Here is a 12,252-nt window from a genome sequence, read left to right as displayed (position 1 = left end):
TGGGGAAATGGAGGGACATGGCACCTGGGCGCTTCCTGGGGCCAGACAATGCCTCCTCATCGGAAACTCCATGACCGTGCCTCTGAGAAACCATCGCGTCCGCAACGACCACTCCTAATTTTCGGTAATACAAACCTGCAGTCCATGCACTTAGGTAACACCCTTGCTGAAAGGTTTACCCTTGGAGGGTTTATCCTAAAGCAAAGTATCCTCGAATTGCATGTCTTGCATTCCCTTTGGACGGCATTTATTTCATTCCTGCTCATGCCTTTCAAAAAATAGTATGCCCTGTTTTCCTACTCAGTCTGGAGGTTCCATGAAAGAATATTTCTGGCAAAGAATTTTAGACCTGAAAACACACTGCAAAATATACTTTCTTCTGACTCCATTCCCGGAGTTTTTCCTATCGCATTCAAATGATTTCTAGAAATGTTTTTGTTGTAGCCTTGATCAATTTCAGTCAGTAAAGCAGCAGATAGTAAGGGAACAGTTCCACGCTCCCCTACCCCTGACTCTGCAACACAGTGCAGAATTCCAGTTGGCAATAGAAAACTACTAGAGAAGCAACTCACTGACTTGAGTTTGTAATAGCTTCAGAAAAAACTTTCATCGTCACATCCTTTCTGCTCATTTGCAGGATTCCTATCGTCTGTCTCCACGTGATAACACTGAAGAGCCTTCACGTCTATGCAGGCCCAGGGCCTCAAGTGCAGAGACTGAGAGCTCTGCAGGACACAGCATGGAGCTGCCATTCCTCTACTGGGTGGAAGAGCATGTGTCCTCTGAACAGGGGATCCAAGCCCTGAGATGTTCTTTCTCAGCAGTCAGTGCGGCCCACGACTTTCTGTGGGGATGCTCAGACAGCAGGGGCCAGAGGACTTTTAGCCACCACCTCCCATGGCCAGTCTTCACAAATTACCTTTGGTTAATTTGATTGTCTCTCCTCCTGGGGTCTAGGACTTCAAACATATACAGAAGCGATTGCAGAATTAAGACAAGACACTGTTCCACAGTATATTTTTTGTATCATTGGCTCAGAAAAAGACTCATTCAACTCCTGTATCAAAGCCATGTGTGAGAATCTTGAGAAAGCATCCATTGACTGACTTGACAAGGGAGGAAGCAACCAAGAATTCTGCCCTTCTTCAGTATCTGAGTATGATATTTTGCTTCAACATCCCTCTTAGATGAAGTTATTGATTGAAAATCATTTAAGTTTGCCCTGTGATAAAAGATCAAATCCTCAGAAAGATCTCCAAAGCATTTATGGTTTGTTTGGTTTTGTTTTGTTTTGGTAAGTTTACCATGATTTTGCTTGAATTGCTCTCCGTTGATCTTCTCAACTAAGATCGAGGTAGAGTTGCACAGTGGAAGAGGGCTGCATGAAAGAAGGCAGTTCTGTCTCAGAGGACAAAAGGCCTGGGAGCACCCAGACAGGCAGTCACTGTGTGGAGGTCACTCCCCTCCCAGTGGCCACTGTGGAGGCATTTCACAGAAATGCTTGCTGGACCATTCAGGTTTAGAGTTGGGACAAAACCGAGAACTCATGGGGATATTGGACAGGAGTTAGGAAATGACCTTCTCACACAACTGGGGCAAGTGGGGGAGAACCCTAGGCTTGAGACTTGCAATCCACCACCTGCCCCTGCAGTGTGGCCCCTGTTACATTTTCCTGCAACTCTGCCTTCTTGAGTCCAAATGTCTTTGAAAGGGGCAAATGCTTCGTAAGTGCCAACAGGGTGTGTTTCGGTGAATGTTTACAGTATGCACCGGTCTGGCTGAAGGCCTCTTCCCTTCCCTAACACCCTCCCATCATGCGAAATTACCCTGCCCAGCAGGGAGTGACATGTGTGTCTCAAGATTTTGTTGCTGTGCTCCCAGTTCTCACACCTCATCTCCTTTGACCAGTTTCCTCTAACACTCCCCTTGTTCACAACACAGAACATGACTGCTCTTTCCTATCTTTTTGACACTAATAAATGGACAGTGATTCTCAGTGTGGAAATGAGAATGAAGTTTTTTTTAAAGACAGGCTACAATAATTCCCATGCAGAGAACCACATGATGACACTGGATTCCAGACAGCAAGAATGTATGGTGAAGATGAGGCCAACAGTGAGCTGAGAGAGGCCAGCCAGGATGTGTTTCAGTGAAGATGAGAAACAATCAGATAACACTTGTTTCCTCCAGGAAAGAAAATGTGGTGGCCAGGGAAAAGAGATGGGAAGAAGGCTGGTCATTGCCTATTCCACTGTGCACAGTTTGAATTTGGAGCCATGAAAATTATTGCTTGGTTAAATTAAAATCATTCAAACCATAAAACATAAACATTTAACACCAGCAGAATATGCTGGGAAACAAAATGAAAGGATTTCTGGTCTCGGTGCTATAGGTCGCATAGCCACTCTTTCCTGGATTGAGGCTTTCCAGTAAAGGGACTGGGACATAAGGCTGGCCTGCTGGTGTGGACAGAGATTCCAGCAACATACATGACCTGGGGGCACAAGGATTGCTTCCTAAACAATGATGAGCACACAGCCACCTAATAGCCTGGATCGGCTGAGACCATCCTGATTTCAAACACCCAGTCCCCTTGCCTTCCTAAGAACCCCTGTGTTTCTCAGACTGAAAACGTGTTTTGAACTTTGTTCATGAAGTGCGGCCCCTGTTGAAATTCAACAAGACTGGGAAAGAGCCAAAGTGGGAAGGAGCATGGGTTGATTGGCACAAAAGTAGGTCTGTTGATAAAGAATGGAAGTAAAGAGGACATCAGGTAGAAGCTTTTGCTGTGAGTCAGAAGGACAATTTAAAAGTTGCCTAAAGAGGTGCACGCCATCTCTGTTGCTGCCGTCCAGTTGGAAGGGAAACTCAGGTTCTTCCTTAACGGCCGAAGCCCTTCACAGAATGTCCCCCACCCCTAACCGCTACCCACTGCCCCTCCCCCTCTGCAGAATGTCTGGGGTCCTATGTTCTAAACCTATTTACATTCAAATTTTACCTGCTCCACTGGACTCAGGAGCAACTGCTGAGCCAGGTCACTCTCTGGGTCTTACCCTTGACTTTTCTCATTGTGGAAACTGCCAGACAGCGGTTGTCAGTGCCCAGCCTGAGGGGATGGCTTCAAATGGAGGTGAGCCTGTAGGGATGGGGGCATTAGCTGAGTCTGCCATGCCTCAACTCCTTGGGAATTCAAATTTGACACTGCCCTGGGGACAGTTGATAGGGCTGCTGTTGAGGAGGGAGGGAGGACTGGATGTCCCCAAGGACATCACACCTGGGGATGGCCATGGCACCCTGAGTCTGTGGTTAGGGAGGACGGCTCCTTAGAGGTGGACCAAGATGCCTGGGGGAATACACCGTGTAGGGGAAAGGATGGAGTGGATGGATTGATTCTTTCTAGAAGGAGACAGGTCACGTCATTGTGTGTTTGTAGGGAGTGGTGGGATCGTGTTGTGCTGGTGGCCCTGGCAGGATGACAGGCAAGCCCAAACCCTGTGCCATGTCTTCAGGCACCTGGAAGGTGCCCTTCCATAGTGTTCAGAGAGATTTGGACTGGAGTTTTCTAGATCTTAGGGAGGAGTGGGGAGAAGTGGTCTCAGCCAGAAAACTGTTGGGTGGGTTGGCTGTGACAGAGCATGTAGTGACAGCCTCTGGGTGGGCGAGGCTGGGGGCTACTGTAATTGCCACAGCCCAGAGCCTCTCAGCTCCCTCCCCAGACATGGCTTCTCCATCAGTTCAGGTAGCTGTTGGCTTTGATTTAACAGGGGTGGGGGCAGATGAGGAAGTTCAGGCAACACAGGGCCTGGGTTTCCTGAGTTGTTCTGAATTGTTTGCCCTTTTGTGGAAGCTCAGGTCTTCAGACCCATTTCCTCTTGTCTGCTAGCTCATGGCCCATCCTCTGCACTTTGTGTTACTGTGAAGATGAAGAATTTGCTCTTATTCCATTTATACCACCTCATGAACGGGGGTCAGGTGTGGATTCTTGCTGGTCCTCAGTGGAAGGGTCTGGAAAGCCTGGTTTCCTTTTCAGTAGAGGAAGGAGAGTAGCGCACAAATAGGAAGATGATTCTCTTATTATTATTATTTAAGTTAGGATATGTGTCCTGAATGCTGAGGTGCATGTGCTGTATCCCTTATTCCCCTTGACTAGAGACTGCATGAGGTCCTAATGAACAGGGATGAGTTCCGGACAACTTTGCCTCACCTGGCCCGTGGCCCAAGAACGCCTGGTTCTTGGTTGGTCACTATGTTCAGTTATTGGGAGCTCAAAGGAGAAGAAGGACCAGAGATGGGCTCCTTGTCCCACTACCTATTGTAACATGACCAGCAGCTGTGAAAATCCCTAGACACCTCCCCTGATAGCCCTGCTGCTTGCCATTTGCTGGCTGTGTCCTAATCGTGTGTGGCTGTTGCTGGCTATGCAGTGACACTATCTCAGGGGACTCCACCACTGTCTCTCAGACCTGCTCCTTGGGAACAGAGCTTCCTGAGTGGCAGCCGGGACCATCTAGTACTGAGGAAAGGGTGGCTCGAATCTGACCCCTATTTAGCACTTGCTGTGGGTGGTGCCAGGACAATCACTTCCATGCTGGGTGTGACGAGTTATGGATTATCTTCAGGGTTCCTAGGGCGCTGGCTTGGGAAAGATTTCCATCCAGTGGTTTTCTTTTGTTATGTTTGAGCTGGGAAAGAAAGGGGTTTACAAGAGCTTCAGGAAAAGGAAGATTGAAGAGGAGATGGGGCCATAATATTTGGAAGCTTCTGGCTTCCTGTCGGCCTTCTGAGTGCCGAGCCATTGCCCTGGGGTAGGCCCGTCACCTGTTGCTGAGCACGCTGAGGACCACCAAGCCGCTGAGAGACTGATCCCTGACCCATGGCTTGGGAGATGCCTGTGAGGCTGACAGAGTCTGCCAGGGACACCCGAGGCAGACCCTCGGGCAGCAAAGGCTTGGCTGTTGCTTCTTGGGAGACAGGGGTCAGGAAGTCTTGGTGAGCAGGGCCAGGCTCTCTAGTGGAGCGACTCTCCGTGGAGGAACAGAGCATTCGATGCACACTCAGGGACACTTGCAAGCTGCAGAGTTTCCCTGTCATAAGCCCTTAGCTGTTGGGACTCCCGTCTGATTCCCCAGTGACTAGTGTGGACCTGGAGACCCCAGCTCATTCACCTCTTTCCTTTGTCTCCACAGCATACCCAGTGCTGGGACCGGGCATGACCGTGAACCCTGGCACCTCCCTGTCTGTGTTCACGGCTCTGCCCTTCACCACACCCGCTCCTGGCCCAGCACACGGGCTGCCCCTTGTGACTGCAGGGGTTCCTCCAGGTGGCCCTCTGGTGCTGTCTGCCTTCCCCAGCACACCTCTGGTGGCAGGACAGGATGGCCGTGGCCCGAGTGGGGCCGGGGCTTCCAACGTCTTTGTCCAGATGGGGACAGAGGTGGGGCCTGTGAAAGCCCCTCAGGTGCAGACCTTGGTCCTAACTCAGGCCCCCCTCATCTGGCAGGCTCCAGGCACCCTCTGCGGAGGTGTCGTGTGTCCACCTCCCCTACTCCTGGCAGCTGCTCCTGTGGTGCCTGTTATGGCTCCCCAGGTGGTTGGGGGCACCCAGGCCGGTGAGGGAGGCTGGTCCCAGGGCCTTCCTCTTCCACCACCACCACCACCGGCTGCCCAGTTGCCCCCCATCGTGTCCCAAGGGAATGCTGGGCCATGGCCACAAGGGGCTCATGGAGAGGGCAGCCTGGCTTCCTCCCAGGCCAAGGCCCCACAAGATGACTCCTGTAACCCCAAGAGTGTCTATGAGAACTTCCGACTCTGGCAGCACTACAAGTCCCTGGCCCGGAGGCACCTTCCCCAGAGTCCTGACACCGAAGCGCTTTCGTGCTTCCTCATGTGAGTGTCCTTGGGGCATTGGAGCTGGTCTTGCAGCTCACACGTAATGAGGCTGCTGGATGGACGGGAGGTCACGCTGTTCAGGGGAGTTTGCAGGCCGGTTGTGAGGGTGATGGGTTGCACTATGGGAAGATACATTTTCAACAATATTAATCTGGCTGTGGCTCAGGACAGACTGTCAGGGGCCTCATCTCAACTGCCCATCACTGTCCCATGAGTCCAGCCAATCCTTACTTTCAATAATTTTCACAACAATGTTTACAGAAGACCCAGGTCAGAGAGGGTTCCTGGTGTGACGTGAGCTACGGTTTGGGTTTAGGTCTTTGAGTACACACCCCAGTGCCTCCCCTTTAACCCAGTATTGATGGTCAGGAGCACCTCACATGGGGCTGGGGGGAGGAGGTGCAGGGCCCAGCAGGAACCTGGCACATGCCCGCAGTTCTGCCGAGGTCCAGTTAGCACAGTGGTGGTGGAGCCTGCACAGGGGGATGGTCTTGGGCCCTGCACTGGGGTTGATGCCGGGCAGGTATTTGCATCTTCACCCTCAATCCCTCCTAGAAAAAGAGACAATGATGTTTCATTGAGATGATGGTGAAGAGATGTCTTGAGCTCACATATGACATGCATAGCACAGTGCCTGGCACATGCTATGACACATTACATGATAGCAATTATGATTGCTGTCCCCATTACTATCATTATCATGACTAGGCCATCTAGGAGAGCACTCCCCAAAGCCACGGGCTCCAGTGATAGCTCTGAGTGCACCTCAAGACCAGCAGCCCAGGGCCATGGACTGTGGTGACTGTGAGGCAGCAACGTCAGCATCTGGGAGAGTTTGTAGTTTCATTCCCAGTCCCTGCCTCTCTCCACCCAGTGGTGCCTCTGTGACACTGTGTTTCCCACTGATGAGCAAACAGGAGCTTGATCACATCCACCGTGTGACACACTGGCCGTTCCCCTAGGGAAGTCCCCTGCCTGGGGTGTAGGTTGAAGGTGGCCCCAGCTTCATCCCCAAAAATCTCGCTGTTCCTGCTCCCTGGAACTGGTTGCATTCCCCCTTGGAGCAGAGTCTGGGTGCACTGGGGACCCTGATTCTTGGAGTGGAGCTGCCCCAGGCTCACAGGCCTTTGCCATGGCTCTTGTGGGAATGTGGGATCTGGACCTGCTGCTTGCAGTGGCATGGACACCACTCCGCTTTGGTTCTGGACGTGTGCTCCTGCTCCTCATGCTCCAGGGCCCTGAGGCTACATCCCCAGGGGCTGCCTTGCTCCAGAGTCCCCAGGAAGCCAGTTGAATGCTCAGTCCTGGGGCCCTGGAACCTGCACTTTAACCCTCACCCCCAGGTCATCCTGTGTGCACACTGTCTGAGTCAGCTCAGGCTCTGCCGTAACAAATCCCGTAGACTGGGTGCTTTATCAAGACATATTCATGTCTCCCAGTTCCAGAGGCCAGAAGTCCCAGATCAAGGTGACAGCAGATTGGGTGTCTGGTCAGGGCCCTCATCCTGGCTGGAGAGAGCTGTCTCTGGCTGTGTCTCCTCGTGGCTGAGAGCAAGAGCCTTGGCGTCTCCTCCTGACCTTATCAGGGCTTGGATTCCATGACTGGGACCCACGCTCATGACCTGCTCTAACCCTGATTGCCTCCAAATACTGACACACTGGTGCTGAGGGCTTCAGCACAGGAATGTTGGGGACACACATGTTCCACCCATAGTACTGAGTCCACTTCTCAACACTGAGGGCTCGAGGGGCAGTCGGAGAGGCCACTTGGTAGCTTGTGTTGATGTTTGATCTTGGGGGTGTGTCCCGGGGCCTGAGGAGCCCACATCGGGGAGAACAGGATAGGGACAGATGGCAGGACAGGTGTGGGGAGGACAGGGGCCAGGTGTTGGGACCAGGTGGGCTTGGGATGAAGGGTGGGCTTATAGGCTGAGACTGACTGCACTGGTTTACAGCCCAGTTCTCCGATCCCTGGCCCGGCGGAAGCCCACCATGACCCTGGAGGAGGGACTGTGGCGGGCCATGCGGGAATGGCAGCACACGAGCAACTTTGACCGGATGGTATTCTACGAGATAGCAGAAAAGTGAGTCTGGGGTCCTGGGAGCAGGGCCCGCATGGGAGGGTGAGAGTGAATGACAGAGGTCCGGTGGCCATGGTGGCTTCTCAACGTGGAGTATGAGGAGGGTGTGGACAAACCCAGGACACTCTCGGCCCCTGGCTCCCTCAGGAAGCTGCTCCTGCCACCTAGATTGTTCTGGGGTCTCTGTCCTGCCCTATTGGGAAGCACCCCCTGCCTGGCCTGGGGCCATCCCTGCCTTGACACTGGAGTTCATGGCGGAAGCAGCCAGCATCACAGCCCAAAGTGGGTCACCTCCAGCTGTGGGGATGGGGAGAAGGGGCGCTAGTGACTATAGACAAGAGTGGGGTGCAGGCTCCTCACAGCAGTGGCCAGAAGTCAGTTTTCTCCCATCCCAGCCTGGCCAGGGAGTTGGGTTGGGGAGACCTGTGCCCGGGACACCATGAGACCCATCTCTGGCCTGACTGCTTTTGCTCCTGGGCAGTCCCCTCCATGAAGACAGACAGACAGAGAGCAGCCTCAGGGGAAAGGGGCCCTGTCCTCTGGGCTCAGCTTTTGCTTCCTCCTGACCCGGAGTCTCCCAGGCCTCGTGCCCCTGGGTTATCTTTCGGGGGCCCACAGTCCTAGCCTCAGGACTCCTGCATCTGGGCATCATCCCTGATGCCTTCTGCCATACACCCCACCCCTGGCCAGCTGAAACCTGGAGGAGGGGTCCCCTGGGACCCTCCTGGACCTCATGGCCCTGACTTGAGTCAGGAAGCCCCATTGATGCCATGGGCTCTGCAGGGGCCGAGTGAGGGACGGTGAGCCCAGAACTCTGGGAGCAGCTTCCTCCTGGGACTGGGGAATGGGACACAGTGAGGCCCTGGACAGCCCACCCGAGGCATTCCCTCCCATCCCTGCCCTCGGTCGCTGCCTGGTCCTGGGGAGAGGGGGACTGGACCCTCTCAGCACAGCCTGGGCTTCCTTCACTGCCAGGTTCCTGGAGTTTGAGGCTGAGGAGGAGATGCAGATTCAGAAATCGCAATGGATGAAGGGGCCCCACTGCCTGCCTCCTCCAGCCACATTGAGGCTTGAACCTCGAGGACCCTTGGCCCCTGAGGTGGTCAAGCAGCCAGGTATGGCTTCCCACATTCCCACAGGAGCCACGGCAAAGACCAAAGGGGCCAAGGGAGGCCACTGTCCCCACACCCCATGCTTCCCTTCAAGAAGGGGATTTGCTCCCTCCAACAGGACAGCTTCTGGGAGCATATGTTGGGTATTGACCTGGTCGAGTTTCCTAGCTACTCTCTCCCCTCTCCTGTCCAAAACTCCACATATGCTTTGCCCAGGAAGCAGGGATGAGTGGGGAGAGTACACAGCATATTGGTGCCTCCAAACTTCCTCCCAAGTGATGCTGTCTCAGATGTGCCCCTCCTGCCTCCTCCGGGGGCGCTGTGGTTATGGTAGACCTGACCCAGCTGGGACCCACTTCACATCCCCAAGCCCTGCCCTCCCCTGTGTGGTGCAAGCAGGAGGAGCGGCCCTCACCACGCCCATACTCCTCCCTCTCTGCCTCAGTGTACCTTCCCAGCAAGGCCGGCCCCAAGGCCCCGACTGCCTGCCTGCCACCACCCAGGCCCCAGAGGCCAGTGACCAAGGCCCGCCTGCCACCACCCCGGCCCCACCGACGAGCAGAGACCAAGGCCCCCCTGCCACCACCCAGGCCCCAGAGGCCAGCAGAGACCAAGGTCCCTGAGGAGATCCCCCCAGAAGTGGTGCAGGAGTACGTGGACATCATGGAGGAGCTGCTGGGGCCTTCCCTTGGGGCCACAGGGGAGCCCGAGAAACAACGAGAAGAGGGCGAGGTGAAGCAGCTACAGGAAGAGGACTGGACGCCCCCAGACCCGGGCCTCCTGAGCTACATTGACAAGCTGTGTTCCCAGAAAGACTTTGTCACCAAGGTGGGCTGGAGTGCTGGGGTCTGCCGGATTCCAGGGGGTGGCACTCCCAGGTCCTTGGAATTAAGCTCTGTTCCTTAGCTACTCAGCAGTGTGTGTATTTCCATGGATTAGAGTGTCTGTGTATGTGATTGTGTGTGTCTGTGTGTTGCTGTGTGTTTGTGTCTGTGGTTTGTTACTGTGTGTCTTTGTGTGTCTGTGCGGGTGTGAGTGTGGAGTGTGTACCTTACCTGTGTCTGTGTCTTTTCCTGTGTCATATGTGGGTCTGTTTGTGTGTCTGTGTGTGGTTTGTGTGTCTCTGTCTGTGTGTGTGTATGCTACCAGGTCTGTGGTCTGTGTCTGTAGCTGGTGGTCACCATGATATGAGACAGCCCCAGGAGGGTGGGGATGGGGCGCTCGCTGCTTTCTGCATCTCCTCCAGGTGTCCTTGGCTCCAGGTTACTCCCTGCCCAGGAAGCTCATGCCTTCTTCCTTCTGTTTCCAGGTGGAGGCCGTCATTCACCCCCGATTCCTGGAAGAATTGCTTTCCCCAGATCCACAGATGGATTTCTTGGCCCTAAGCCAGGAGCTGGAGCAGGAGGAAGGACTCACCCTTGCCCAGGTACCCCAGGGGCAGGAGGGACCTGGCACACAAGGCCCACCTGATTGTCTAATCCCCCCCGCTGGGGATGCCTGGCTTCTTGGGGAACCACTCTGGAGTGGGAAGATGCAGGTTCAGAGGGAGTAGGATGGACAGGAGCCAGGGAGGGGAGTCAGCATGCAAGCTGCGGTGAGGCCCAACGGGATGCCCGGCAGAGCCACACCCTCTCTCTTTGACATAAAGCCCAGCTGCCTCAGGCTTCCCTGCCTGCCGCCCAAGTGCCCTGGTCTCCACCACCCTGGGCCCTGCTCACACCTGGGGCAGTGCCAGCAAGTGCCCCCTTTCCTCCTGCAGCTAGTGGAGAAGCGCCTCCTACCTTTGAAGGAGAAACAGCATACAAGGGCAGCCCCTAGTCATGGCATGGCCCAGTTGGACTCAAGTTCTTCTAAGCTTGCAGCTGGCCAAGGAGCAGAGAGAGACATCCCTGAGCCCCAACAAGGGGTTGGCATGGAAACCTGCCCACCGCAGACGGCTACCCGGGACCCTCAGGGACGAGGCAGAGCACACACTGGCATGGCCAGGTCCAAAGACTCTGTTGTGCTTTTGGGATGTCAGGATTCCCCTGGGCTGAGGGCTGCCTGGCCAACCTCCCCTCCCCAGGACCACAGACCCACCAGCCCTGGCCTGGGGAGCAAGGATGCCTTGGATCTCCCTGGAGGGTCTCCTGTCCGGGAGTCACATGGGCTGGCTCAGGGTTCAAGTGAGGAGGAGGAGCTCCCCAGCCTGGCCTTCCTCTTGGGTTCCCAGCACAAGCTTCTGCCCTGGTGGTTACCCCAGAGCCCTGTCCCTGCCTCGGGCCTTCTCAGCCCAGAAAAGTGGGGACCCCAGGGAAGTCATCGGTCCCCATCTGCTCAGAAAAGAGGCCTCAGCCTAGCACCGTCTCCTGCCACGAAGTCCAAGAAGCGACCTCTCTTTGGAAGCCCGTCCCCTGCTGAAAAGACACCCCACCCAGGGCCTGGGCTCAGGGTCTCTGGGGAGCAATCCCTGACTTGCGGGCTGGGTGGCCCCTCACAGTCTCAAAAGAGAAAGGGTGACCCCTTGGTCTCCAGGAAGGAGAAGAAGCAGCGTTGTAGCCAGTAGGGGCTTCTGGACAGGCCCTCTGGGGCCAATCCCCAAGGATGGGGCTCTGGCATCCGATGCCCCAAAGCAGTCAAAAGCTTCTTCTCCCCCAGTGCTGATCTTGCTGGGCCTTAGCTTTGGAGGGTAGGGGAGGGAGGGGAGGGAGAGGGTGGCTGAACGGGGAGGGCAGGAAGGGAGGGTCTGGGGGGAAGGGGCTGGGGAGTGGGGGTGGGGAGCAGTGCGTTGGGGGCCTCGTGTGTAAATGTGAATAAATGTAGTTGTGTTGGAAAATGCTCTCGGGGCTGCTGCCTCTGTCCTTAGTGCTGTGCTGCTCCGTGGAGGGTGTCTGTGAGGGAGGGCAGAGGAACTGGCAGATGCCAGGCTCTGGGAACCCTCAGGGGCCGGCCCCACTCTTTCCTCCTGGTGTAGGGAACCCCTTCAGATGCTCCAGGGACTGACAGATGCTGAGGAAGCCCTGATCCCTCCCACCACCCACTCACAAGGCCCTGCCTGCTTTAGGGAGGCTTCTTAGGGCCTCCCATCATTATCAGCATCCCTGGAAAGTCCTGGGATTGGAGAGAGCTGGTTGGCTCTTGTTCTGCTCAGTGGGAGGTGAGGAGAAGGCAGCCACCTGCAACATGAACATG

General features: G+C 55.1%; 1 protein-coding gene across 1 annotated transcript; it reads left to right on the top strand.

Moving 5' to 3' along the window:
* The first annotated feature begins 2,751 nt into the window (after window positions 1-2,751).
* On the top strand, window positions 2,752-11,891 carry LOC129044949 (NUT family member 2D-like). The gene is made up of 7 exons (XM_054503231.1): window positions 2,752-3,130; window positions 5,187-5,886; window positions 7,844-7,972; window positions 8,945-9,084; window positions 9,527-9,909; window positions 10,391-10,507; window positions 10,841-11,891. Exons 1-7 carry the CDS (start codon window positions 2,752-2,754, stop codon window positions 11,624-11,626), a joined length of 2,634 nt encoding a protein of 877 aa, XP_054359206.1. The 3' UTR covers window positions 11,627-11,891.
* The last annotated feature ends 361 nt before the right edge of the window (window positions 11,892-12,252 follow it).

This window comes from Pongo pygmaeus, chromosome 8 (genome assembly GCF_028885625.2).
Source record: "Pongo pygmaeus isolate AG05252 chromosome 8, NHGRI_mPonPyg2-v2.0_pri, whole genome shotgun sequence".
Classification (NCBI taxonomy): Eukaryota; Metazoa; Chordata; class Mammalia; order Primates; family Hominidae; genus Pongo; species Pongo pygmaeus.
Note: the sequence above shows the minus strand (reverse complement) of the source record. Positions and strands in the feature narration are given on the sequence as shown.